This window comes from Anomalospiza imberbis, chromosome 22 (assembly GCF_031753505.1).
Source record: "Anomalospiza imberbis isolate Cuckoo-Finch-1a 21T00152 chromosome 22, ASM3175350v1, whole genome shotgun sequence".
NCBI lineage: Eukaryota > Metazoa > Chordata > Aves > Passeriformes > Viduidae > Anomalospiza > Anomalospiza imberbis.
In genome coordinates this window covers 3,038,773-3,065,965 of record NC_089702.1, presented here as the reverse complement: position 1 = coordinate 3,065,965, position 27,193 = coordinate 3,038,773, and the positions used below count along the sequence as shown (strand labels likewise).

At 56.6% G+C, this 27,193-nt stretch overlaps 1 protein-coding gene across 1 annotated transcript; it reads left to right on the top strand.

Annotated features, from left to right (window-relative positions):
* The first annotated feature begins 804 nt into the window (after positions 1-804).
* On the top strand, positions 805-27,183 carry PLXDC1 (plexin domain containing 1). Its single transcript, XM_068212471.1, has 14 exons — positions 805-961; positions 2,227-2,351; positions 7,147-7,290; positions 7,527-7,596; positions 8,380-8,502; positions 11,286-11,404; positions 11,537-11,636; positions 14,350-14,445; positions 17,042-17,123; positions 19,909-19,966; positions 21,011-21,146; positions 25,020-25,055; positions 25,842-25,996; positions 26,960-27,183. Exons 1-14 carry the CDS (start codon positions 907-909, stop codon positions 27,077-27,079), a joined length of 1,419 nt encoding a protein of 472 aa, XP_068068572.1. The 5' UTR covers positions 805-906; the 3' UTR covers positions 27,080-27,183.
* Positions 27,184-27,193: the final 10 nt, after the last annotated feature.

Genomic DNA, 27,193 nt, shown 5'->3' with positions numbered 1-27,193 from the left:
TCTGACCCTTCCTCCTGCCCTGGCACCCAAGGCTGAGGGGCTGGGGTGCCGCCGGAGCCCCCCAGAACGCTGCCCAAATTATGGGGTGGCCAGCAGTGGGTTTGGCTGAAGGTGGGAGCTGCAGGGTTGGGCTGCTCCCGGGGCTCTGCGGTGCCAGCGGGACCCCCACTCTGTGCCCCCCACCCTGTGCCACCCACTCTGTGCCACCCACCCTGTGCCACCCACCCTGTGCCCCCCAAGACCCCAATACCCGCTGTTCCTTCCCAGAGGGAAAACCTGGGGGATCGGGAAGGGCCCGAACCCTCCGGCAGCTGAGACGCGTCCCCTGCGAGTCTGTGGATGTTGGGGGGGGGCCCGGCTGGGCGAGGGGTGGGGGTGAAGGGGCGCCGGCCCCCCAAATACCCCAAATAAGGGGGTGCAGTGATCCTGAGGCCTTGGGGGGCCGCGCACCCACGCGGGGCCGGTGGGCTCAGCCCAGAGCCCCCCCCCGCCACCCCACATCCCAGAGCGGGGTCACGCCAGGGCTGCCCGCAGTGGGGACAAGCCTGGAGCACCCCAAACCTCGCTGGTGCCCCAAGTCGAACCCCAAAAACTCGGGGGGTGAGGGGGGGGGAGAGGTGAGCACCCAGAGGTGGGGGGCACCGGCCCAGCTCGGGGATGGACGAACATTCCTGACCCCCCTGGGCGCACGGGGGTCCTGCTGCCGGCTCCAGCTCCGGCTCCATCCCTTCCTTTCCCTTCCCTTTCCAATCCCATCCCATCCCATCCCATCCCAACCCTCCCCAGTTCCATCCCCACCCCCGGGCCCGCCCCTGGCCCCGCCCGGCTCCGGCTCCGGCTCCGCTCGGTGCGCGGCTCCCGGGGGTCCCGGCCCATGGCGGGGCGCTGAGCCCCCCGACCCCCACCATGCTCTGGGGGGGTCTCCTCCTGCTCTGCCTGCTCCGCGGGGCGCTGGGCGCAGGTAGGGGGGGGCAGGGGGGAGGCGGGCGAGCTCTGGGGGGCCGCCGGGACTGGGGGTGCAGGGGGGTCCCGGCCGTGCCCTGGGGGTCTGTCCGGGGGTCTGTGTGCCCCCCTTCTGCTGTGCTTTGGGGGTGTCTCCGTGCCCCCGAGCCCGCAGGTGCGTGTGCCGCTCCCCACCCCGTGCTCCCCCCTGCCCCAGGGTGCCCGGACCCCCCCCCAATCTGTGCTGGGCAGCGCTGGGACGGGGGTGGGGGGCTGTATCCCCCCTGCTGGGGGGTCCCCACGCAGGATTCCCCCTACCCGTGGCGCCCCATGGCAGGGCTGGCGCTGTCCTGGCTGGGGCTGAGATTTTGGGGAGCCTTTGTGGGGGGAGGGGGTCTCTGCTCTCTGGATCACCCCACGCCTGCCCGCACTGGCGAGGGCTGGGGCCCCCCTGTGCCCTCCAGGGATGACGAGTGTGACCCCCAGGCACAGAGCCCCTCTCTCAGCCCTGCTCCCCCCTGCCTCAGTTTCCCCTCCCGGAGACCTGGGAACAGAACCCAGCCCCGGGATAGCCTCATTAGGCAGCAATTAGCAGTTAACTCCCATGGGGTGACGGTGGGACCCCGCTCCCACGGGCGGGGGGGGACAGCCCGCGGTCCCCCCCCGGGGCTGTGCTGTGTCCCCGCTTGGGGACAGACGTCCCGGCTGTGTCCCTGCCCGTGGGCGAGCGCCTGCCGTCCCCGCCGCCTCCGCCCGCGCCGCGCTGCCAGAAACCTCCCGATTCTCCGCAGATCTGGTCCCAAATGGCTTTTTTATCCTCCCCCCACCCCGCCCCACTCCCCAGCCGCGTTTTCGGCCTCCGCTGCCTCCACGGGGCTGGAGAGATGCGTGGAGGGGGCGAAGGACGCGGATTTTTTGGATCCTTGGGACCTGCCCTGACACCCGGACCCCATCCCAGCCCGGGGTGCTTGGGGACATCGAGGACACGGCCACACTGGTGCCACACTGGTGTCGCTTCCCCCTCGCCGGGGTCGCGCTGGTGCGTGCGGGGGCTGCCACTGCCGTTTGTGGGTGTTGTCCCCAGCTGTCCTCCCCTGGCCGGGGTCGCTGTCACCTGTCCCTGCACCTGCGGCCACCCCGGACCCTTCCCTGCCTCTCCATCCCTGCACTGACGCTGTTCATGGAGGCTGAGACCCCTCAAACTCGTGTCACAGCGCCAGAAGCATTGCTGGGGGACACCACTGACCCCAGGGCTGCCACTGACCCCTCCCTGTGTGCCCCCAGGACGCCCCCCCGGGAGCGAGGGACGGAGAGCTCCGGACGCGGCCCAGGGAACCCGCATCAGCCAGGACCTGGTGGGCGGCAGCCTGGCCATCGACACCCTGCCGGCCAGCGAGACCCGCATCGTGGTGAGTCCCCCCGAGCCCGAAACCCGCCCGGACCCGCGCCCGACCCCTGCCCGGATCCGCACCCCGACCCCCGCCGGGATCCGACCCCCGACCCCCGCCCGGATCCGCGCCCCGACCCCCGCCGGGATCCGCACCCCGACCCCTGCCCGGATCCGCACCCCGACCCTCGCCCGGATCCGCACCCCGACCCACGACCCCCGTCCGGATCCGCACACCGACCCCCGCCCGGATCCGCACCCCGACCCCCGTCCGGATCCGCACCCCGACCCACGACCCCCGTCCGGATCCGCACACCGACCCCCGCCCGGATCCGCACCCCGACCCACGACCCCCGCCCGGACCCGCGCCCCGACCCCCGCCCGGATCCGACCCCCGACCCTCGCCAGGATCCGCACCCCGACCCCCGACCCCCGTCTGGATCCGACCCCCGACCCCTGCCCAGATCCGCACCCCCGACCCTCGCCAGGATCCGCACCCCGACCCATGACCCCCGCCCGGATCCGCGCCCCGACGCCCGTCCGGATGCGCACCCCGACCCCCGCCGGGATCCGACCCCCGACCCCCGCCCGGATCTGACCCCGGACCCCCGCCGGGATCCGACCCCCGACCCCCGCCCGGATCCGCACCCCGACCCCCGCCCGGATCTGACCCCGGACCCCCGCCGGGATCCGCCCCCCGACCCCCGCCCGGATCTGACCCCGGACCCCCGCCCGGACCCGCTCCCGCCGCCAGATCTATTCCCAGTTTGGCTCCGGTTCCGCTGTGGGGCTGGATCCCACATCCCAGAGGGGATAATTACATCCCAGAGGGGATAATTACAGCCCCGAGGATAATTACAGCCGCGGGGTCGGCCCAGCCCTGCCCGCTGCACATCGCGGGGCGCTTCGCTGTGCGGGGGACACGCGGGGACAACGCCGCTGTCCCCCGGTACCGGGGGGCTCTGTTCACCTCTGTGTCACCTTGTGGGACACCTCCCTCGGCTCTCCCGGCCGGGCTGTGCCTAATTAGCCGTCCTCAATTAGCTCCCGGTTATTTGTGGGAGTTCCCCGCGCTCTCGGCCTGGGGGATGTGCGGCCGCGGGGTTTTTTTGGAGGACGGTGACTTGTCCCGCTGGTTTTGGTGGCCCACAGGGGACAAAGTGGCTGCTTCCATTCTGCTCCAGCTCGTCCTTCGGGGATGGAGAGGAGCCAGGAAAAGTCCCGGTGTGGAAGTGTTTAAAAATATCCCAAAGTGGCCCAAAACCGGCGCTGGGGAGCCACAGGGAGGGCGTGGTGGGGCTCGTGGCTCCCGGGAGGGACAGGCAGCAATTTCCTGGGACGTTTTTGGGATCTGCCCCGGGATTGGGGCCACGGACAAGGTCACAGGTGCATCTCATCCTGTCCCACCTCGGGAGGTGGGATCCCACCTCGGGAGGTGCCAGTGGAGGGCCTGGAGGGGTTTTTCCCCTTTCTCCTCCCAAAATACCCCAAGTTTATGGGTATTTTATGATAAAATGTTATTATTTAATATTATTCAAATTTTATTATTTAATAAACATTGTTTTCCACTTTTCGCCAAAAAAAAAAAAAAAAATTACCAAACCAATTTTAAAATCCCCAAACAATCAAGCCTACTTTCTAAAAAAGAAAAAACCCTTCAAAAATTCTCTCCCAGATTTACCCTAACCCTAAATTATTGGTGCCCAGCATGCAGACAGGCAGCTCCGACCACAAAGGGTGACGCTCTGGTCCATCCCCGAGCTCTGCCCCATTAATTCCCGTGTTCCCAAGCTCTGCCCCATTAATTCCCGTGTCCCCAAGCTCCCCTGTCCCAATTCCTGCGGTGCCCAGAGCAGGGTGAGGGGTTGGGATGAGCTCAGGAGCCGCGTCCTTCCCGCTCCTTCCCCCTTATTTGCGTTATTTGGAGCACTTTGGGAAAGCCCAGGGGGCACCAGAGGAGGACACGGGAGGTTTTGTCATTTGTCACCCAGCTGTCCCCTGCAGCCCTTGTGTGCTGTGCAGGCACGGCCTTGCCCGTGCCTCAGTTTCCCCATCCTTAGGGAAGTGCCCGTGCCTCAGTTTCCCCATCCTTAGGGAAGTGCCTGTGCCGGGCACCGGAGTTTTGTGTGCAGGGAGTGGAGCTGGGCGGCAGACAGGGGGTTTTGGGTGTCAGAGAGGAATTTTTGGGGGTCAGAGAGGGGTCTGGGGGTTGGAGAGGGGATTTTGGGGGTCAAAGAGGGGATTTTGGGCATCAGAGAAAGGTTTGGGGGGTCAGAGAGGGGTTTGAGAGTTGGAGAGGGGATTTTGGGGGTCAGAGAAGGGTTTGTGAGGGTCAGAGAAGGATTTTGGGGGATCAGAGAGGGGTTTGGGGGGTCAGAGAAGGATTTTGGGGGATCAGAGAGGGGTTTGGGGGGTCAGAGAAGGGTGCTGGGGGTCAGAGGCGGGTCAGACGGGGTTTTGGGGGGGTCAGGGAGGTGTTTCTGGGGACCAGAAAAGAGTTTTGGGGGGTGAGAGACAGGTTTTAGGGGATCAGATAAGAGTTTTGGGGGTCAGAGGGGGGTCAGAGAGGGATTTTGGGGGGTCGTAGAGGGGTTCTGGGGGTCAGAAGGGGTTTTGGGTCAGAGGGAATTTTGGGGATCAGATACGGGTTCTGGGGGTCAGAGGGGAACTGGGGCTAAGAGGGGGTTTTGGAGGAATCAGAGAAGGGTTTTAGGGGATCAGAGAAGGGTTTGGGGGATCAGATAAGGGTGCTGGGGTCGGAGAGGGGTTTTGTGTCAGGGAAAAGGGTTCTGGGGATCAGGGAAGGTTTTTGGGGGTCAGAGAAGGTTTTTGGGGGTCAGAGGGGCCGGCAGCAGACCGCAGCCGCTGGGGACGAGCGGCGAGCGTGGCCGTGTGCCAGCGCTGGCACGGAGCGGGGAGCGCTCCCCAGGGAAAATGAAGCTGCTTCCCTTGTCCCCCACCCCGCTCGGTGTGAAGCGCCTCCCCTGGCAGGCGATGGCTCCCAGCTGTCCGTCCGTCCGTCCGTCCGTCTGTCCGTCCACTCCCGGCGCAGAGCCCGCACTGGGGGTGGCCGCTGTCCCCAGCAGGGCCGTGTGTCCCCCGGCTGGTCACTCTTCATGCTGCGGCAGGGATGGCACCTGGGCACTGCTACCAGGAACAGGGGGGTCTGGGGATCTGGGGGTGTCCCCAGCAGGGCTGTGTGTCCCTTGGCAGGTCACTGGCCATGCTGGGGTGGCAGTGACAGAGCTGGCACCTGGGCAGTGCCACCAGTGAGAGTGGGGAGGTCTGAGGGTGTCCCTTGGCAGGTCCCCGACCACGCTGGGACAGAGCTGGGACCTGGGCAGTGCCACCGGCCAGAGGGGGGCTCAGAGGGTCTGGGGGTGTCCCCAGCAGGTCCCTGACCATGCTGTGGCAGGGCTGGCACCCGGGCAGTGCCACCAGGAACGGGGGGCTCAGGGGGTCTGGGGGTGTCCCCAGCAGGTCCCTGACCATGCTGTGGCAGGGCTGGCACCTGGGCAGTGCCACCAGGAACGGGGGGCTCAGGGGGTCTGGGGGTGCTGCTGGCAGCTCAGGGGGGCACTTGGGGCAATGTGGGAAATGAATTTGTTGAGAACTCTTTCATTTTGGTAGAAAGTTGACACCGTGTGTATCTGCATGTAAACACTGAGGTTAGAAACGTTGATTTAGAAATGCTACAGAATGAGACAGATGTTGTTAAGAGTCATGGCGTGAATTAGAACATCGGCGTTGCCTCACCCTTCACATGAGGCGAAAAACAGAAGTTTCTAAAACGCCTCTCAATTAAAAGAGCTTAATCCGACAGGGTCTTCTCTCTGGGTGACAACCAAGTGGGAGCTGCTCTCTCCCAGAGCCCGGCCCCATTCCCATTCCAGGGTGACCCCCCCCGGAGCACATCCCGACCCCTGCCCCCCATCCCTACCCCCACCCCACCCCACCCCACCCTCCCCGAGCTGCTCGGGCCAAGGTTCCTCATTTCCTCTGGCCTCGTGTGCTTGGCTCGGAGTGGCCACTCCAGCTTGCCCCGGCTCTGAGCGGGGCTGATCCTTGCCGGGGTCTCGGTGGGTCACGGCTCTGCTCAGCCCGGCCTCTGTGCCCAGAGCATCCCGCGGGATTCCCTGCACCTTCCCCAGCTGCTCAGCATCATCCCCCGCTGGCTCTGCTGGCCTTTTCCACGCTGGATTTATCCCGGATTTTTCCTGGATTTATCCCGTATTTTTCCCAGATTTTTCTCGGATTTTCCCTGGATTTATCCGGAATTTTTCCTGGGTTTATCTCAGATTTTCCCTGGATTTATCCCGGATTTTCCCCAGGTTTTTTTCTGGATTTATCCCAGATTTATCCCCGATTTTCCCTGGATTTATCCTAGATTTATCCCAGATTATTCCTGGGTTCATCCCAGATTCTTCCTGGGTTTTTCCTGGGTTTATCCTCTATTTTTCCCTGATTTTCCCTTGATTTATCCCGGATTCTTCCTGGGTTTTCCCTGGGTTTATCCCAGATTCTTCCTGGGTTTCCCCTGGATTTATCCCTGTTTTTCCCTGGATTTATCCTGTATTTTCCTGGGTTTTTCCTGGATTTATCCTGGATTCTTCCTGGGTTTTTCTTGGATTTATCCCGTATTTTTCCCTGTTTTTCCCTGGATTTATCCCATATTTTCCCCTGATTTCCCCTGAATTTATCCAGTATTTTCCCCTGATTTTCCCTGGATTTATCCCTGCTTTGTGTCGGGCGCCCTCCCATCCCCGCGGGTCGTGCCATGCCGTGGTTCCCTGTCCCCGTGTCCCCTGTGGCTGCAGGAGGACAACCACAGCTACTACGTGTCGCGGACCTACGGCCCGGGGGACGCGCGGCGCGCGGCGCTCTGGGTGGACATGGCAGCGGCCAACGGGAGCCACGTGAAGGTCCACGGGATCCTCTCCAACACGCACCGGCAGGCCTCGGTGAGCCCCGGGCCGTCCCCGAGTCCCCGTGCCCGGCAGGGGTGGCCCAGGGGCAGCGGGGGTCCCGGTGACAGGCTTGGGAAGTTTCAGGGCTTGGGAAGTGTTCGTGGCCTCCTGCTCATTCCAGGCATGAAGGAACCTGCAGGATCCCTCTTCCCAACCCTCTTCCAGCCCCCCACATTCCCAGTGTTTTCCCGAGGGCTGAGCCTGGCTCTCCCCTTATCTCCACCCCACAGAGGATTGTCCTGTCCTTTGACTTCCCCTTCTACGGCCACCTCCTGCGGCAGGTCACCATCGCCACCGGCGGTGAGCAGGGACCGGGACACGGGGTGGGATCCATGGGATGGGATGGGATCCATGGGATGGAGTGGGATGGGATTGATGGGATCCATGGGATGGGATGGGATCCATGGGATGGAATGGGATGGGTTCCATGGGATGGGATGGGATGGGATGCGATTGATGGGATCCATGGGATGGGACAAGATGGGATCCATGGGATGGGATCCATGGGTTCCATGGGATGGGGTGGGACAGGATAGGATGGGATTGATGGGATCCATGGGATGGGATGAGATGGAATCCATAGGATAGAATGAGATCCATGAGATGGAATGGGATAGGTTCCATGGGATGGGATGGGATGCGATTGATGGGATCCATGGGATGGGACAAGATGGGATCCATGGGATGGAATACATGGGTTCCATGGGATGGGACTGGATGGGATGGGCAGGTTGGGATGGGACAGGATGAGACGGAATGGACAGGATGGGATGGAATGGACAGGATGGGATGCGATGCCCACAGTGGGGCCTGGACACGGCTCTGGTGCTGGCTCTACCCTCCCCCACATCCCTGAGCCCCAGGGAGCTCAGAGAACGGGGTCCAGCCCTTCCAACCAGCTCCCTGCACCCCAAATCTCCTCAGGGAGTCAGGAGCTGCTGCTCCCTCTGCATCTGCAGGGACCAGGGGGACACAGGGGGGTCAGAGAGGAAATCCAGAGGGGTAAAAATGGGATGGGTGAGGTGGGGTGGGGTGGAGGGAGGACAGAAGGAGGAGGGCGAGCTTCATCCTCTGCCCGCTCAGGTTTTATCTTCACGGGGGACGTCATCCACCGCATGCTGACGGCCACGCAATACATCGCCCCCCTCATGGCCAACTTCAACCCCAGCTACTCTCAGAACTCCACCGTGCAGTACCTGGACAACGGTGAGTGCAGCCCCCTCTGCTCCTTCCTCGGCCAGCAGGCTCAGCTCTGTCGCTGCTGAGGCAGGGACGGATCCCAGGTGACACGGACTCTTGTGGTGGCAGCTCTCTGGGCAGAGAGAGAGACAGCTGGACAAGCTTTCCCATGTGTGGGTTCTCTGCCTGTTTTTTCTACCTCTGTCAGGGTGGGGATGGAGGCACTCGAGAGGATGGTTTGTGTTCAGACTCAGGTGTTTATTGCTCCTTAGCAGTGTTCCAGCCTCACAGCAGTGAGTTCTGCACTCTCTCATCAGCAAGGCACAAAATGGCCAACTGTCCCTTGTTACAAGGTCTTTTAAGGCTAAACTATCCCGTTAAGAAATGACACCTAAATTATTTTCACTTCTAACCCAATCACTGATCCCTCAAAGCCAGCACTGTGGACTTCTCTGCCCAGTTACAAAACACCCCCCAAACCCATGGAGAAGAGGGAAGAAGAAGGTGAAGAAGAACAACCTGTCTCCACCTAAAACCTCCATCTTGCCCCATATTTATTTCTATATTCTAAAAGCCCAAACTCTGAGTTTTCCACCCTGTGCTGTTACACACTCCTAACCAGCTCCACACCCACAATCCCAGTGCTATCAGTCAATTTTGGAAGCTTTCTCCACAGCCTCAGGCGGAATGCAGTGCTCTCCTGTGGCTCTGTGCCTTTCAGCACAGAAAGTTTAAAATTCTCAGCATCCAGGGCTCCCAACACCCATGAATTGGTCTGGGAACATCAAGGAGCTGGAGAGAAAGAATTCTAAACAATCTGCCCCTGGTGTTTTGTAATGAGCTGTTTTGCCCATAAGGTTGTTTACAAATGAGTGTCTTCTTAATTAGCCAGTGGTGACGGTGTTTTAATTAAAGGACCAATCAGGTCCACCTGTAGCAAACTAGGGTATAAAAAGCAATTAGGGTTTCTTAATAAAGTGGAATTAACCTTCTGTGAGTGCCTTGAGAGTCTGTGTCCTTCATGGCTAAACAGCCACAGACTCCAGGTGAGAAGGCTAAGAGGTTCATTGGAAGCCCCGAATTTATTGGAACCCCTTCTTTTATACCCTGTTCCCATACGGGTGGAGCTGACTGGTCATTTAATCAACACATTTCACATGATTGGCTAATTAAGATGACACCCTTTGGTAAAACATGAGAAAAACAACTTGTCCCGAGCTGCAGATGGTTCACCATTTGTTTTGATTTTGTCTGGGATTTGTTAAAACCATTTGGATAAAACCAGTGGTTGAAACTGTTTGTTTGTGGTTTGTTCCCTTTTACCATTCTTTCTCTCTGCCTCCCTGAAAACTCCCCGGAGCAGCTCAGGGCAGAGCTCATCGGGGTTTCTGTTTCTCTGACCAGACTGTCCTGTCCTCACGCCTTGGCCCCCGTGGCTTCCCGAGGGGCTGGGGCTGTGGGGAGGGGGCCTGGGGATGGTCAGCCCCCGCTCTGTTGTGGGGTGGGGTGGATAGGATGGGAGGGACAGGATGGGATCCATGGGATGGACAGGATGGGACGGGATGGACAGGATGGGATCCATGGGATGTACAGGATGGGACGGGATGGACAGGATGGGATGGACAGGATGGGATCCATGGGATGTACAGGATGGGATGGGATCCATGGGATGGGATGGACAGGATGGGATCCATGGGATGGACAGGATGGGATCCATGGGATGGACAGGATGGGATGGATAGGATGGGATGGACAGGATGGGATCCATGGGATGGGATGGACAGGACGGGATCCATGGGATGGACAGGATGGGATGGATAGGATGGGATGGACAGGATGGGATCCATGGGATGGGATGGACAGGACGGGATCCATGGGATGGACAGGATGGGATGGGATGGATAGGATGGGATGGACAGGATGGGATCCATGGGATGGGATGGACAGGACGGGATCCATGGGATGGACAGGATGGGATGGGATGGATAGGATGGGATGGACAGGATGGGATCCATGGGATGGGATGGACAGGATGGGATCCATGGGATGGACAGGATGGGATGGGATGGACAGGACAGGATGGGATGGGATGGACAGGATGGGATCCATGGGATGGACAGGATGGGATGGGATGGACAGGACAGGATGGGATGGGATGGACAGGATGGGATCCATGGGATGGACAGGATGGGATGGGATGGACAGGACAGGATGGGATGGGATGGACAGGATGGGATCCATGGGATGGACAGGACAGGATGGGATGGGATGGACAGGATGGGATCCATGGGGTGGGATGGACAAGAGGGGATTGGATGGATGGGATGGACAGGATGGGATGGGATGGACAGGATGGGATCCATGGGATGGACAGGATGGGATGGACAGGATAGGATGGGATGGACAGGATGGGATGGACAGGATGGGATGCTTCTATTACAACTTTTAAACTTCTCTAGACTCTTTAAAGACTTTTAAACTCTTTATAACTCTCTGTAACTTTTAAACTTTTCACAGACTCTTCACCATCTTCCCCAACACAGTTTCTTTCTTACAACTACAGAAATATAACTTTATTATTTTTCTACCTAATGTACTTTATTTTTACATCAATCTAAGTTCCTTCTAAGGCTGCAGATCAAACTCTTTGGAATCCGTGGAAGTTTCCATCTTTCTGTTTCCTGCAGTCGGGGATGATTTGCTCCGCTCCCAGCGGATGCTGGAGGTTGGGGGGTGAGATGGAGCCTCGAGGGCAGGAGAGGACGGAGCAGGGGGAGAGGGAAGGACTGAGCGGCTCTGGTCACCCCCAGGGACGGTGTTTGTGGTGCAGTGGGACAAGGTTTATCTCCAGGGCAAGGAGGACTTGGGCAGCTTCACCTTCCAGGCCGCCCTGCACAGCAGCGGGAGGATCGTCTTCGGCTACAAGGAGGTGAGAGAGGGGACGGGGCAGGAGGGTCCCTGGGGGGTCCCTTTGGGGCTGGGAGGGGGTTGGACGTTCCTGGGGCTGGGATGTGTCCCACCCTCTGTCCCATCCTCTGTCCCCCTCTCTGTCCCCGGGCAGATCCCGGTGCCCGTCCTGCAGATCAGTGCCAGCCAGCACCCCGTGAAGGCCGGGCTCTCTGACGCCTTCATGGTCCTCAACCCTTCTCCTGACGTGCCTGGTGAGTCCCTGGGGAGCTGATCCCACAGAGAGAGGGGCAGGATCCTCATCTTGGGGGATTTCGGCGTGGCAGGATGCCCTGCTTCAATTTCCAGCGAGTGTGAGGAGGGGTGTGGGGTTTGCCTGCCCCTCATGTTCCCTGTGACCCTTTTTGGGATCCCTTTTGGGATCTCTTTTTGGGATCCCTTTTGGGATCTCCTTTTGAGATCCCTTTTTGGGATGCATCCCCCCATGGCCAAACCACCCCTCAGCCTCATGCTCTGGGTTGGAATTTTGCCCAGTCCAGAACCTCCGTGAGCTTTTCCCTGATTCCCAGCTGATGAGGAAGAGGAGGGAAATCTAATTCTTCTTGGACTCCAAAGGATGGAATGCAGATGGACAAGAGGCTCGGGGGGCGCAGGGTGCCCCATTCCCATAGAGATGGGAGATTCTGGGGGGGTCTGCAGCTGGCCCAGTGCGTGTCAGGGCTCTGCCCCCGTGTCAGCAGGATGTGGGAATGCTCATCCATGTCCTCACACTTATTCCCAGTGTGCCCTGAGCTGCAGGGCTCCCCCCAAAAAGTCCCTCCCAGCCTGTCCAGTCACGCGGAGCTCAGCCCCGCTCCTCCCTGTTATTTCGGAGCCATCTGGCCCTGGTTTATTCCCCGCTCCCCGCGGTTTGTGTCAGAGCCCGGCCGGGCTGGGCGCTCCCTCCCTCCCCTCCCCTCCCCTCCCGCCCGGCCGCTGCTCCTTGGGCCGTTCCCTCCTTTCCCTCGGTCCCCGCGGAGCTCCCGAGCCCTGCCCGGGCTGGGAGGGCATAGGAGAGGCAGGAATGGGCAGGGGGGAGCCGGGTGGGGTGGAGAAGCAGGGGTGGGAGGGATGGAGAGCAGCGGAGGATGCTCGTCCTGCTCATCCTCGCGTTGCCGTGCTGGGAGGAGGGCTCGGATGTCCCGCGGTGACAAAGGGGATGCCAGAGGAGCATCTGGGCCGTGTCACCACCCTGGCCCCGGGGAAAAGCGGGAACGGCCCGAGTGGGGTGGGGCAGGAGGAGATTTTTGGGGGAAAGCAGCTGCAGGAACCCTGGGAGCTCCGGGTGGTACCTTGAGAAAGCTGAGCGAGAACTGGGGTCAGGCAGAGTTAGAGAATAAAGCAGGGATTTATTAAAAGATCTCCTCCATGGAGAGATTGGCCAGGCAGAGTTAGAGAATCAATTTATTAAAAGGATCTTCTCAATGGAGAGATTGGCCAGGCAGAGTTAGAGAATCAATTTATTAAAAGGATCTCCTCCATGGAGAGACTGGCCAGGCAGAGTTACAGAACAAAACAGGGATTCATTAAAAGGATCTCCCCAGTGGATCCACCTTGGGCAGCACCAGAGCCCAGCCAGGGCTGCACCCAAGATGAACCAAAATGGTCACAAAATGAACCAAAATGGTCACAAAATGAACCAAAATGGTCACAAAATGAACCCAAAATAAACCAAAATGGTCTCAAAATGCATGACCGCTCACAGGGTCTCTCACTTTTATAAGCTCTGCTCCATTTGCATATTGGAGTTCATTGTCCCATTCCAGCTCCAGCCCATGCAGTCCCATCCTTGTTTTTCTCTCTTCAGCCCACGTTGTTTGTGCTCTTGGGCCTGAGATTTGGATCATTTCTCCTTGGTCCCCAGCTAGAGAAGGAATTGTTTTGTCTCCCTGCTCTGTGAACAGAGCTCCCCATCCCATAATATGCAAACCCAGACCCACACACTGAAGCAGCACAGAATGTGAAAAATAGAAAAACTAAAACCTGAGGCATCAGGGGGAGGCCCCGGCCGTGAGTCAGAGCCCAGTGATGTTTGTTTGGAGCTGTTTGGGAGCGGCTCAGGGCTGGAGCCCGGCTCCCCCCAGAGCCTCGGAGGGGCAGGGCCGGGCCCCAAGCCCCTCCTGTGCCCTGGCACCTCCCAGCCTGTTGGATTAAGTTTTTTTTCTGCCCCAGAGATGGGACAACAGAGAGGAATTTTAAAAGCTTTTATTCCATTTTCAGTCTCATGTGAAGGGTGAGACAATACAGATGTTATAACTCACGCCATCACAATCAGAAGCCAATTATTTCCTAATTACAACACACTATAAACGTTTTTTGGCTTTTCAGCTTTTGCCACACCATGTTTTAAATGCCTTAAAGCCAATCATCTAAGTCAGCATTTCTTATCTCTAGGTTTGTACACAGATACTCATTTAAAAAAACCCACAATCATTTGTAGGTGAGAATTCTGCTAGAGAAAGGCTGCTGAAGCTATAGCCAAGCATAATTAAAGTTATACAAGCGCTGCTTCACAGCCCAAAATGATGCTGCAGTCTAAACTTTCTTCCCTGAAGAAGGAGGCTGACCCCAAACCTCCCAGTTTGGGGCCACAGATTTGGAGCAGCCTGGCCCCCATTGCCTGGGACCAAATGCTGCTGCCAGCTGACAGTCCTGCACCGATCCACTTGAAAAGGAAAAGTGGGAGTGCTCAGTTTTCTCCTTCATGCACGGGTGTTCCCCCGACACAAACCCCAGCCCGTCGGCCCTTCTTGCAGCTTTTGAGAATTTCCTACAAATCCATTTCCCAGCCCTGCCCTCCTCCTGCAGCCCCCAAGGGCACAACCCCACACCCTGTGCCCTTCAGGGCTCCCCCAGAGCCCGGCCCAGCCCTGGGCAGGGGGGTTAAGCCTGGTTTAAGCCCGGTTTAAAGGCCAGGCTCTGTTGCAGAGTCCCGGCGCCGGACGATCTACGAGTACCACCGCGTGGAGCTGGACACCAGCAGGATCAGCAGCCTGTCGGCCGTGGAGTTCACCCCGCTGCCCAGTGAGTGCCAGTGCCCCTTCGGCACCCCAGATTGCACCCACCAACCGCAGCAGCCTCTGAATTCTAGCCCGAGGGGGCAGCCAAGGCAGGGCCAGGGGTGCTGGGGGGGTGACGCTGCCCATCTCCTGGTGTTTGGGGCCTGTGGAGGGAGGGGGTGCTGTCAGCAGGGAGCAGCTCAGCCCACCCTGGGGTCCCTGGAGAGCAGCTCAACCTGTCCTGGGGTCCCCAGGGAGGAGCTGACCATGTCCTGAGGTCCCTGGAGAGCAGCTCACTTCATCCTGGGGTCCCTGGGGAGCAGCTTACCTTGTCCTGGGGTTCCCAGGGAACAGCTCACCCCACCCTGGGGTCCTCAGGGAGGAGCTGACCCTGTCCTGGGGTCCCCAGGGAACAGCTCACCCCACCCTGGGTCTCCAGCCCATCCTGGGGTCCCTGGAGAGCAGCTCACCCCATCCTGGGGTTCCCAGGGAGGAGCTGACCCTGTCCTGAGGTCCCTGGAGAGCAGCTCACCTCATCCTGGGGTCCCTGGAGAGCAGCTCACCTCATCCTGGGGTCCCCAGCTCAGCCTGTCCTGGGGTCTCCAGCCTGTTCTGGGGTCCCTGGGGAGGAGCTCACTCTGTCCTGGAGTCACTGGAGAGCAGCTCTCCCCCACACTGGGGTTCCTCATGCCCTCACGCCATCCTGGGGTCTCCAGCCTGCCCTGGGGTCCCCAGGGTCCCCAGCTCACCCCATCCTGGGGTCTCCAGCCTGTCCTGGGGTCCCCAGCTCACCCCATCCTGGGGTCTCCAGCCTGTCCTGGGGTCCCCAGGGTCCCCAGCTCACCCCATCCTGGGGTCTCCAGCCTGTCCTGGGGTCCCCAAGCTGCCACCGAGCCTCTCCCAAACCCAGCCCTGCCTGGATGGATCCAGGATGACCTTGGGATCAACCTGAGCCAAGAGAAATCCCAACCCCCTCGTGCTTGCCAGCCCAACTCAGGAAGAGCTGATCCAGGAGGGATCTGCAGGAATTTCCCCTTCCCTCTGCTCAGAGCCCCCAGAAGGGGACAAGGACAGCCCTGGGGACACAGGTGCCACGGTCCCAAGCTGTGCCCTGAGCTCTCCTTGCTCCCCCATTCCCCCCTCCCTGCACTGACAGCTCTTCCCACCTGAAATCCCTTTTTTTTTTTTTTTTCCCATCACTCCCCGAGCAGCAGCTGATTCTGCTGGACACCAGTTCACTTCAGGTCTGTCTCCAAGACATTCCCAACGCCTCCACACCCGGCTGAGATTTCTGGGAGGTTCCTCAGGCGGGTTTTTAGTGGCTGGATCCAAGGGCAGGCGGGCAGAGCCGCCCGTAAATCCGGGCTGAGAGGAAAATCTGCCTTGGAGCCACCCCGGGCTGCACTAAACGCTCTCCCCGGGGTGTTTGATGACAATTTTAGCAGCAGCAGCATACTGCAAGCAGAACATAAATAACCATTCTGCAAAATCTCATTTTATTTCCCTGCTGGAGGTTTGTTTTTTTTCCCTGGTTTTTCCCCAGCAGCTCAGGGAATCTGCAGAGGAGCTACGGAGAACCTGAGCCTGATGTTTCTTCTGGGCGTTCAATTTTTAGCCTTCCTTTTGGGTCAGAAGGGAGGGATTTAGGCTCTGCCTCCTGCTGAAGTGACCTGAGGTTGTTCCCTGCCTTTGGGGGATCTCAGCATGGGAGAGGAGATGAGGAGTGGAGGCCGCTGGAGAGCGTGGGCTGGTAGCCCAGGTGTGGGGGAGCTGGCCCAGGTGCCCAGGGAGGGAGCACCTGGATTGGGGGAGCAGTTCCAGGTGTCCCAGGAGGGATGGGAATGCTGCTGCCCTCGAGCAGGACCTGATCCTGTGATTCCATCCCCAGGAACGCCACAGCACCTGGGACAGGACCCACTCTGGGCTCTGCCATTCGGGGCCTGGTTAAAACTCCTCCTTTCCCTGATTTTTTTTGGCATCCAAGTCCTTCCTGGCCACCTTTTCTAGACCAAAAGTGTCCTGTGAGCAGCAGAATTCCTGTCCCCTTAGAGTGGACACAGCCCTGGGGGAATTCAGCTGCTTCCCCAGGAGGAACAACCAGAAATGGCAAAAATTCCCAGCTGAGTTTTAACCCCAGAGGGGAAGAAGGAGCTGGGAAGGAGCTGCTCCCTTCACTTCCCGGGGCAGGGAGGCTGGGGTGGGGCACTCAGGGCTCGGTGCTGCCCGAGCTGCAGCTCCCCTGTGCCCTGCGGGTGTTGGCATCCTGGGCCAGGACCGAGTAATGAGTTCCAAATTCCACAGGCTCCACGCATCCACAGAAGGCTGATGAGATTCTTCATGAAGAAACCCTTCCTTTTATACCCTGGTTCACTACAGGTGGACCTAATTGGTCTTCCAATTAAAACACCATCACCATTGGCCAATTAGGAAACCACCCTTTGGTAAACAAATCTCCATGACACGTTCACAACCCCAGGAGCAGCAAGAATTGTTTCTCATCCTTTTCTCTGATTTTCTCACAGCCTTTCCCAGAACAGTGCTTGGGAAAGTTGTGTTTGTCTCCGTGGCCACAGAGCTGCTGCCACAATCTGGCTGGAGCCTGTCTCCTGTCTCTCTTGCAGCCTGCCTGCAGCACCAGAGCTGTGAAACCTGCGTGAGCTCAGAGCTGACCTTCAACTGCAGCTGGTGCCACGTCCTGCAGAGGTACCTGCCACGAGTCTCCTTCCCCTGCTGCTCTTTCTGCCAGCGTTCCTGCCTTTTTAAAAATTATTTCCCCTTTTTTGTTGTTTTTTTGGGGGTCTGAGGCCCCACAGTCACGGTTGAGCCGTGACCTGATCTCCAATTCCAAGCCACTCCAAGGCTGCGTTTCCTGGGGGTTTTTGGTCCTGGAACAAGCTGGGACCTGAGGCAGGACTCAGATTTTTGTCAGTGAGCTTGAAAACGGGGGAAACTTGTCCTGACCTGGGCTGGGATCGGTGGAAGTGCAGGGCAGGGAGGCTGGAAGGGCTCCAGGGCAAGGACAGCGGGGAGGTGACAGCGCTGGGGATGCTCCTCCGTGTGGGACGGGCTCTGCTCGTCAGGGAAGGGGCCAGCAAAGGTGTGGGGAGGAATTTGCTGATTTTTTTGGGGGGGTGAATGGAGGACGTGGTGCTGTCCCTGCTCTCAGGGTTTTACAGAACAGGAGATTTAATGAGATTGAGCTGCAGGGTTTATTGAGAGCTGGTGGCAGGGGAGGGGACCCAGTAACACAGATCCTGTGCCGTGGGAACCCCGCTCAGCTGGGGGCACCTCCCACCCCTGAGCCACCCCAGAGCAGCTCTGAGTCCCTGTGACACCCCCGAGCCAGGCTGGTGGCCTTTGGCAGTGACAGCGGCTCCGTGGCGAGGGGACATTCTCATCCTGCCCAGCCCGGGTGTGGCTTCGGTGGCAAAACTCGAGCCTGGCTCTGGTTTGGGCTGAGCCCCGTGCAAACCCTTCCTTGTCCTGCTTGTTCCCAGTTCAGGGCCTTGGCAAGTGGGATTTTCTCAGATCGTGGAATCCTGGGATGGTTTGGGTTGGAAAGAGCCCTCAGAGCCCCTCCAGTGCCACCCCTGTGGCGCCAGGGACACCTCCCGCTGTCCCAGCCTGGCCTGGGACACCGCCAGGGATCCAGGGACCGCCACAGATGTTCTGGGAATTCTGTCCCAGCCCCTCCCCACCCTCTTGAACCCTTTTTCACCCTCCAAAGCCCAGCTGCTGTTGCTGATGTTCACCTTGGCCGCCAGCCCCGCGTCGCTGGGGACAGCTCAGCTTCCAGGTGGGAATTCCAGCTGGCAGGAACGTGCTGGCAATGGAGAGCTGGAGCAGGAGGGCCCCTGTCGTCGCTGCCTTCCAGCCAGGCTGGTCCTGCAGAGCCAAATGATCCTTCCCAAAGAGCTCCAGGCTCGGGGCTGACATCCCAACCTCGTGATTCCAACCCCGAGTCCTCCCAGCTCTCTCCCAGATAATAAAATCTGTATTTTTTGCCTCTCCTGAGCCCATAATTGTGACAGGAACTGGACTTTAACCAAAGATCTCAGAAGCTTCCTTGTTGTTTCTCCTTTCCCTGGTGGGTGAATCGATGTTTGCAGGAATTGTTTGGGGTTTGGGTCCTCCCCAAGCCTTTCCAAAGGTCAGAGCTCTGCTCCAGTCCCTGTTCCTGCAGGGAATTATCAGGCTGGCCTTTGCCTGATGTCATCTGGAGCTCCTGCAGTGTTTTTCCTGTGCAGATGTTGCTGGAAGGAGCCCAGGGAACCTCGTGGGTCTCGTGGCCTTGCCCTGGCACCGAGTCCTGGGAGTGGAAACTCAAACTCAGCCCGGGCCTCTCTCTTGATTCCCCCTCTCCTTTTACTCTTGATTCCCCCTCTCCTTTTACTCTTGATTCCCCCTCTCCTTTTACTCTTGATTCCCCCTCTCCTTTTACTCTTGATTCCCCCTCTCCTTTTACTCTTGATTCCCTCTCTCCTTTTACTCTTGATTCCCTCTCTCCTTTTACTCTTGGTTTCCCTCTCCTTTTCTCTTGATTCCCCTCTCCTTTTCTCCTCATTTCCCCTTTCCTTTTCTCATGATTTTCCCTCTCCTTTTCTCTTGATTGCCCTTCTCCTTTTACTCTTTATTTCCCCTCTCCTTTTCTCCAGATTTTCCCCTCTCCTTTTCCCTTGCAGAAGTGCTCTTGACCCTTTTCCTCCTCTGGGTAGGGGAATATTTGTGTTTTCCAGCACAGCTGTGTGGAAACCCCACAGCTCTGGATCAAACCTTGGGTCTCACTTTTCCCGTTTGTCCAAGAATTCCCACCCAGATTTGGGATTTGGGATTTCTGGGAGCTGTGGAACCACAGACATTCCCACCCTCCTTACCTGCTGCTGGATTTTGTCTTTTTTTGACCCAGAGATGGGATAACTGAGAGGTGTTTTAAAAACTTTTATTCCATTTTCAGTCTCATGTGAAGGGTGGGGAAATACAGATGTTATAATTCACTCCATCACAATCAGAAGCTTGTTATTTCCTAATTACAACACACAATATTGTATTTTAGTTACAATATAAGTGTTTACAATTACTAATTACAACATAAGCATTTTTTTGCCTATCAGTTTTAGCCACACCATGCTGTAAATGCCTTAAAGATAATAATCTAAAATTACCCCTCATGGGTCCTACTACAATGCAACTTCTATTATATATATTTTTATATTTTATTTGCATGTATATAATATTTTATTACATAAAATAGTTCTGTTCCTCCAAAGTACCCAGTCTGATTTGCAAGGCCACCTTTTGAAACTGGTTTCTAATTTCATTTTTCTCTCAGCAATGTCTGTCCTATTCCATGGCATTTCTGAGTCAGCATTTACTTATCTTAAATTTTGGATACCAATGCACACTCTGTGAACTTTCTGTCGAGTTTTAACCTTTCCTATGAATCCACTTCCCACAGCCTGGCCCTGGATAATCCTGATTTTCCCCACAGGTGCTCCAGCGGCTTTGATCGGTACCGGGAGGAGTGGCTGAGCTACGGCTGCGGCCAGGTGAGCCTGAAGAGTCCCAGTCCCAATCCCAGTTCCAGTTCCAGTTCCAATCCCAATCCCTCCCTGAGGGCAGGCAATGGGACCCAGCCTCAGGAAATCCATGGCCCAGCTCAAAAAATGGATGTGTGACCCACACATCTGCGTTCTGGATCAGACTCAGCATCCCTTGGCATTTCCCTTTGCTCCCTTCTGATATCCCTTGGGATTTCCCTTTAGATATCCCTTGGGCTTTCCTTTTATTCCCTTTAGATATCCCTTTAGATTTCCCTTTAGATATCCCTTGGGCTTTCCTTTTATTCCCTTTAGCTATCCCTTGGGATTTCCCTTTAGATATCCCTTTGCTCCCTTTGGATACCCATTTAAACATCCCTTTATTCCCTTCAGATAACCCTTGGGAAATCCATTTATTCCCTTGGGAAATCCCTTTATTCATTTTCAATATCCCTTTATTTCCTTTCAATACATCTGTAGCTCATTCTTTATTCCCCTTAAATATCCCTTTATTGCTTATGTCCTTTGATTCCCTGGAGATACCCCTTGATTCCCTTTGGATACCCTTCACCTCTCCTTTTTTCCTGTTTTTTCCCATTTTTCCCGTTTTTCCTGTTATCCCCTTTATTCCCGTTATTCCCATTTTTCCTGTTTATTCCCGTTTTCCCCTTTATTCCCATTTTTCCTACTTATTCCCGTTATTTCCTCCTTTCCCGTTATTCCCTTCTTTCCCATTTCCCCCTGTTTTTCCCTTTATTCCTGTTTTCCCCTTTATTCACGCTATTCCCTTTATTCCTACCCTTGTGAGGTCACCGGACCCACGTGGGGTCACCCCGAGGTGCACAAAGGATTTGTCCCAGGATTTGTCCCTCATCCTGCTGAAATTCTTCCCAGATTTTCCTCCTCTTTTCCCCGCTCTGGGTCACTTCTGGACCTCCTCCCCCGCTTCCCCTCCAGTGTTTGAACCCACAGAGCCCTCCTGGAATTCCTGCTGGGGAAAAACAGCTCCAAACTCTGCTCCTCTTAACCCAAACTCTCCTTTTCCCTCCCCAGTCGGATGAAAGGACCTGTGAGGATTTAGCGGAGGGCGGTCACTACTCGGCGTCCCCGGGCAGCTCCGTGTCACCGCAGCCCGGCCGTGTCACCTCCCCCACGGCCTCGCTCTTCCTCGACAGCCTCACCACCGAAGGTGGGTGCCCGGCAGGTGACCCCAGCCCTGGGAGTTGGCCCTGGACAGGTGACACCACACCCCTGAGCCCTGGACAGGTGACCCTGGTCCTGGGAGTTGGCCCTGGACAGGTGACACCACACCCCTGAGCCCTGGACAGGTGACCCCGGTCCTGGGAGTTGGCCCTGGACAGGTGACACCACACCCCTGAGCCCTGGACAGGTGACCCCGGCCCTGGGGGTTGGCCCTGGACAGGTGACACCACACCCCTGAGCCCTGGACAGGTGACCCCGGCCCTGGGAGTTGGCCCTGGACAGGTGACACCACACCCCTGAGCCCTGGACAGGCAACTCTGCCCCCCTAAGCCCTGGCAGGTGATTCCCCGTCCTTGATCCCAATCCCTGGACAGGTGATCCCCATCTCCCATCCCTGACCCCCCAGACCACACACCCCTGATCCCAGTCCCTGGACAGGTGATCCCCCATCCCTGACCCCAATCCCTGGACAGGTGATCCCCCATCCCTGATCCCAGTCCCTGGACAGGTGACCCCACACTCCTGATCCCAATCCCTGGCAGGTGATCCCCCATCGCTGATCCCAAACCCTGGACAGGTGATCCCCATCTCCCATCCCTGACCCCCAGACAGGTGACCACACACCCCTGACCCCAATCCCTGGACAGGTGATCCCCCATCCCTGACCCCAATCCCTGGACAGGTGACCCCACACTCCTGATCCCAGTCCCTGGACAGGTGACCACACACCCCTGATCCCAATCCCTGGACAGGTGACCACACACCCCTGATCCCAATCCCTGGCAGGTGATCCCCCATCCCTGATCCCAATCCCTGGACAGGTGATCCCCCATCCCTGATCCCTGATCCCTGGACAGGTCTTTCACCTCCTCAAAAAGCAAATCCAAATCCAAGTGAACAGCAGGACCGGAGGGGTTTTGGAGCAGAATCCTGGAATGGTTTGGGTGGGAAGGGACCTTAAATCCCCTCCAGTCCCACAGGCAGGGACACCTCCCACCATCCCAGGGTGCTCCAAGCCCCGTCCAGCCTGGCCTGGGACACTTCCAGGGATGGATCAGCCACAGCTTCTCTGGGAATTCCACCCCAGCCCCTCCCCACCCTCCCAGGGAGGAATTCCTTCCCAAAATCCCCTCCCGAGTCCATTTCTCCATCTGCAATCCCCGGATCTATGAGGTTCTGGAGTCCCAGAAGGATTTGGGTTGGAAGGGACCTCAAAGCTCATCCCATCCCAGGGGCAGGGACACCTCCCACCATCCCAGGGTGCTCCAGAGCCCGTCCTTGGGGAGGGATGAGAACAGGAGATCATGGGAAGGGCAAGGAAGGGCAGCCAAGAGGTGACACATGGGGCAGTGAGGCACGGTGGGAAGAGTTTTGGGGTTTTTCCAGCTTTTTTTACCCATTTGTGAAGGTCAGCAAGCAACCAAGAAGGGGTCAATCCCGGAGAGAGGGGGTTGGGATTTCCCTGGGCTCGGATTTCACTGGTGCCAGGAGTCTCAGCCTGGAATTCCCGCGGTGATCACTCTTTTCTTGGGATTGCTGCTCCTTCCAGCTCCACAAAAAAAAAGCCCCGATCTTCCCTGGAGACCCAAAGCTCCATAATCCCATTAACGCGGGGCCGGCTCCGCCGATCCTGGCGCAGGTAGCGCCGCAATTTGGCTGCTTAATTGTCCCTCACGCAAAGTGCTAATTAGGATCAATAGAAAGGAGCGTTGGTAATTGTCCTTCAGCGCCGGGAAGGAGCTGGGTGGGGGAACAGCTCCTGCCTGGCAGGGCTGGCTTTGAAAGGAGCAATTAAAGGCAAGGGTAGGGTTGGAACTCCGCCACGAGATTGTTTTCCAGCCCATCGCTGGTTCTTGGAAAAAAGGAACGAGAGGCTCCGTGTGACACAGGGCATTAAGTTAATTTGTGATCTTGGACTGGAACGAAGGCAGCTGCAGCGGGGGGCGAGTGGAGAACAGCAGAGGAGCAGCTCCACCAAAGAGGGGGCCTGGCCCTCAGCGTCCTCCCCACCCGCACAGATCCTGGATCCGTGTCCTGTCCAACCAGCCCAGATCCCTGGATCTGTGTCCTGTCCAACCAGCCCAGATCCCTGGATCCGTGTCCTGTCCAACCAGCCCAGATCCTTGGATCTGTGTCCTGTCCAACCAGCCCAGATCCTGGATCTGTGTCTTTCCCACCAGCCCAGATCCTGGATCTGTGTCCTGTCCAACCATCCTAGATCCTGGATCTGTGTCTTTCCCACCAGCCAGTCCAGTTCTATGGATCTGAGTCCTTCCCACCAGCCCAGATCCCTGGATCAGAGTCCTTCCCACCAGCCCAGATCCCTGGATCAGAGTCTTTCCCAGCCAGTCCGGTTCTATGGATCCACATCTTCCCCACGGGCTCAGCAGCATGGATCTGCATAATCTCCAGCCAGATCCCTGGATCTGTGACCTCCCCACCATCCCTGCTCCCTGGATCCGTGTCCTCCCCAGCCAGCCCCATTTTTGGATTCACATCCTCCCCTGCCCTTCCAGCGCCCTGGAGCTCTGGGGCACAGCCGAGCTCTGGGAGTTCTGGATCAGGGTTTGGAATCTGAGCCAAGCCTTAGGAATAGTGGATCAGGATTTGGAATCCAAGCCAAGCCCTGGGAATTCTGAATCAAGATTTGGAAGCCAAGCCCCGGGAGTTCTGGATCAGGAATTGGAGGCCAAGCCCTGGTAATTCTGGATCAGGGTTTGGAGGCTGAGCCAAGCCCTGGGAATTCTGGATCAGGGTTTGGAAGCCAAGCCCTGAGAATTTTGGATCAGGATTTGGAGGCCAGGCCCAGGGAATTCTGGATCAGGATTTGGAAGCCAAGCCAAGCCTTAGGAATTCTGGATCAGGATTTGGAGGCCAAGCCCTGGGAGTTCTGGATCAGGATTTGGAGGCCAAGCCAAGCCCAGGGAATTCTGGATCAGGATTTGGAGGCCAAGCCCTGGGAGTTCTGGATCAGGATTTGGAGGCCAAGCCAAGCCCGGGGAATTCTGGATCAGGATTTGGAGGCCAAGCCCTGGGAGTTCTGGATCAGGATTTGGAGGCCAAGACAAGCCCAGGGAATTCTGGATCAGGATTTCACCCTGGTGAGGCTGATCACGTGGAGCCTGTTGAGGGACCAAGCCTTGTCTGGTAGATCCTGGTCCTTCCAGAATGAGCTGAGGAATGGGAGTGGATTTTGAGCATCCCGTGGATTTATTTGGGATGCAGATTCCACAGGCTGAAGGAAGACACCCAGTGATGGATCAAAGCTCCCATGGGGAGCTGTGAGCGACCCTTCCAAGGGATATTTGTGCTCCAGGTGCCAACTCAGTGGAGGAACCCACATCCCACACCCCGCTCAGTCCCTGGCCTTTTCCAGGTGCTTCCCTTTCCCACTGAGATTTAAAACTGCCAGGAGATCCCATCCTGGGGGGAGCAATGGGGTGGGAAATGTCGCTATTGGACACAAAGTAAGCACACAAACGCTTGGTAAGTTCAAAGGCCAAAAAAGAGCGTGTTTTATCTGAGCATCTGGTATTTCTAGAATTCCAGAGGTGACCGTGGATTGGAGGATGGAGTTGCCACCTCTCCAGCCACACTGGTCAAACCAGCAGTCCATCAATTCTCTCCTCCCACAGAGAAGAATGCAAAACAATCATTATTTACATGAACAGTGCACGAGAACTCCAGCAGAGATACCTAAGCAGATCAGAAGGCTGAAGAAGTTTTATGAGAACTTTAAAACTTTCAAAAGAGCTATAAAGGAAAACTTAACACTTTTAAAAATCTGGCCAACAGGGAAACATGAGGATATCACTGAAAACTCCTGATTTTATTGTTTTGCTGTGTTTTCTCCTTTCAGACGACACCAAACTCAACCAGTTTGCAGGAGGAGAGGGTAAGGCCGGCCTTCATCCCCCCCTCTGCTCCAAGGGAACTTGGGATTCCCTGGATCCACGTGCACGGGGCTGGGGGAGCACAGGGGGACCCCAGAGGGATCCATTCCCATTCCTCACCCCCATTAGTGCAATTCCAGCCAGTGAAAACAGCTAGGAATGCTCTGCTTTATCCTGAGGAGAGTTTTTTATTGCTTGAATTATTTCTATTATTTTATTATTTTGATTTTTTAAAATTATTTTATTCTATTGTATTGCTTTATTTGGTTTTATTGTTTGAAGAGTTGATTTTTATGTTTTGGTTATTTGGTGTTGTTAAATTATTATTGATTTATATGTTTTTTTATTACTAATTCTTATTATTATATTTATTTTAGTATATTTATTTTAGTATATTATAGTATATTATATTCTATTATTAATAATTAATGTTATTATTGCTTTTTTATTTATTAGTGAAAAGAGTTATAGTATTTAAAGGTTTTTTACTTAGTATAGAATTTTTTTTAAAACTTAATTTTGTTTGCAATAATTTGTGATTTGGATAATGAATAGAACAAATACTTGAATGGTTTAATAATGTGCTTTGTAAAATTAAAAAAATTGTAAATTTTTTTAGATTTTAAATTTTGTAAATTAAAAAAATTAAATTATGTAATTTTTTAAAAATTTTTAAATTTTGCAAATTTTTAAAAATTTTATAAAGCTTTTTGTATTTCAAATTGTGTGAATTAAAAAAAAAAATCAATTTTACAGCTTTCTGAAAACCTTTGCTATTTCCCCCGCAGGGAGCAGCCTCCCCTCGCGGAGCGCGGGCGCCCCGATCCCCACGGGCACTGTGGTGGGCATTGTGGTGGCCGTGCTGGTGCTGGCCGGGATCCTCCTGGCCGGAATCTACATCAGCGGCCACCCCACATCCAGCGCCGCCCTCTTCTTCATCGAGGTGAGCGAGCTGCCCGGGAATCAGCCCGTCCTCCTCATCCTCCCGCTTCCCTCCATCTGGGTCCTCCCAGGCAGCCCAGATCCCTGGATCCTGGATCTGGGTCCTCCCCACCATCTCAGATCCCTGGATCTGGGTCCTTCCCAGGCAGCCCAGATCCCTGGATCCACATCCTCCTCCCCTCAAAATCCGTGTCCCTCCCGCCATCTCAGATCCCTGGATCTGTGATCCTGGATCTATGTCCCTCCTACCATCTCAGATCCCTGGATCTGGGTCCTTCCCAGGCAGCCCAGATCCCTGGATGCATGATCCTGGATCCTGCATTCTGGATCCATGTCCTTCCCTTCATCTCAGATCCCTGGATCTGTGTCCCTCCCACCATCTCAGATTCCTGGATCCTGGATCTGTGTCCATCCCACCATCTCAGATCCCAGGATCCACATCCTCCCCATCTCAAATCCCTGGATCCGTGTCCTTCCCAACATCTCAGATTCCTGGATCCATGATCCTGGATCCTGCATCTGTGTCCTCCTCACCATCTCAGATCCCTGGATCCTGGATCTGGGTCCCTCCCACCATCTCAGATCCCAGGATCTGTGTCTTTCCCATCCAGTGAGACCCATGCATTCCAAAAAACCTTTTGAAGCATGAAACAACATTTAAAATCCACTTTTATCACTAAAAACACTCACACTGACAGCGCCCTATGTGTCCCAGGACTCATTTCCCCCCATTTTTGCCCCCATTTTTATGATTTTGTTTCCTCCATTTTGTTTCCTCCATTTTGTTTCCTCCATTTTGTTTCCTCCATTTTCTTTCCTCCATTTTCTTTCCCCCCTCCATTTTTCCCCTCCATTTCCCCCTCCCCCATTTCCCCCCCCCATTATTTTTCCCCCCATTTTCCCACAGGAACTGGGGCACAGGGCCCTGTCCCAGCTGCTCACCTGCCTCTGTTTCTGTCCCCAGCGGAGGCCACACCGCTGGCCCGCCATGAAATTCCGGAACCACGGCAACCACGCCTCGTATGCCGAGGTGGAGGCGGCCAGCCAGGAAAAGGAGGGATTTGTGGAGGCTGAGCAGTGCTGAGCGCTTCTCCTGAGGAATCCCAAGGAATCCTGAGGAATCCTGAGGAATCCATCCCGAGGAATCCCAAGGAATCTATGCCAAGGAATCCATCCTGAGGAATACCAAGGAATCCTG

Coding starts and splice junctions, on each gene's coding strand:
- PLXDC1 (XM_068212471.1), top strand. CDS start 907: ATGCTCTGGGGGGGTCTCCTCCTGCTCTGCCTGCTCCGCGGGGCGCTG. Junction 14,446..17,041: donor GGAGTTCACCCCGCTGCCCA/GTGAGTGCCAGT, acceptor TCTCTCTTGCAG/CCTGCCTGCAGCACCAGAGC. Junction 21,147..25,019: donor CGACAGCCTCACCACCGAAG/GTGGGTGCCCGG, acceptor TTCTCCTTTCAG/ACGACACCAAACTCAACCAG.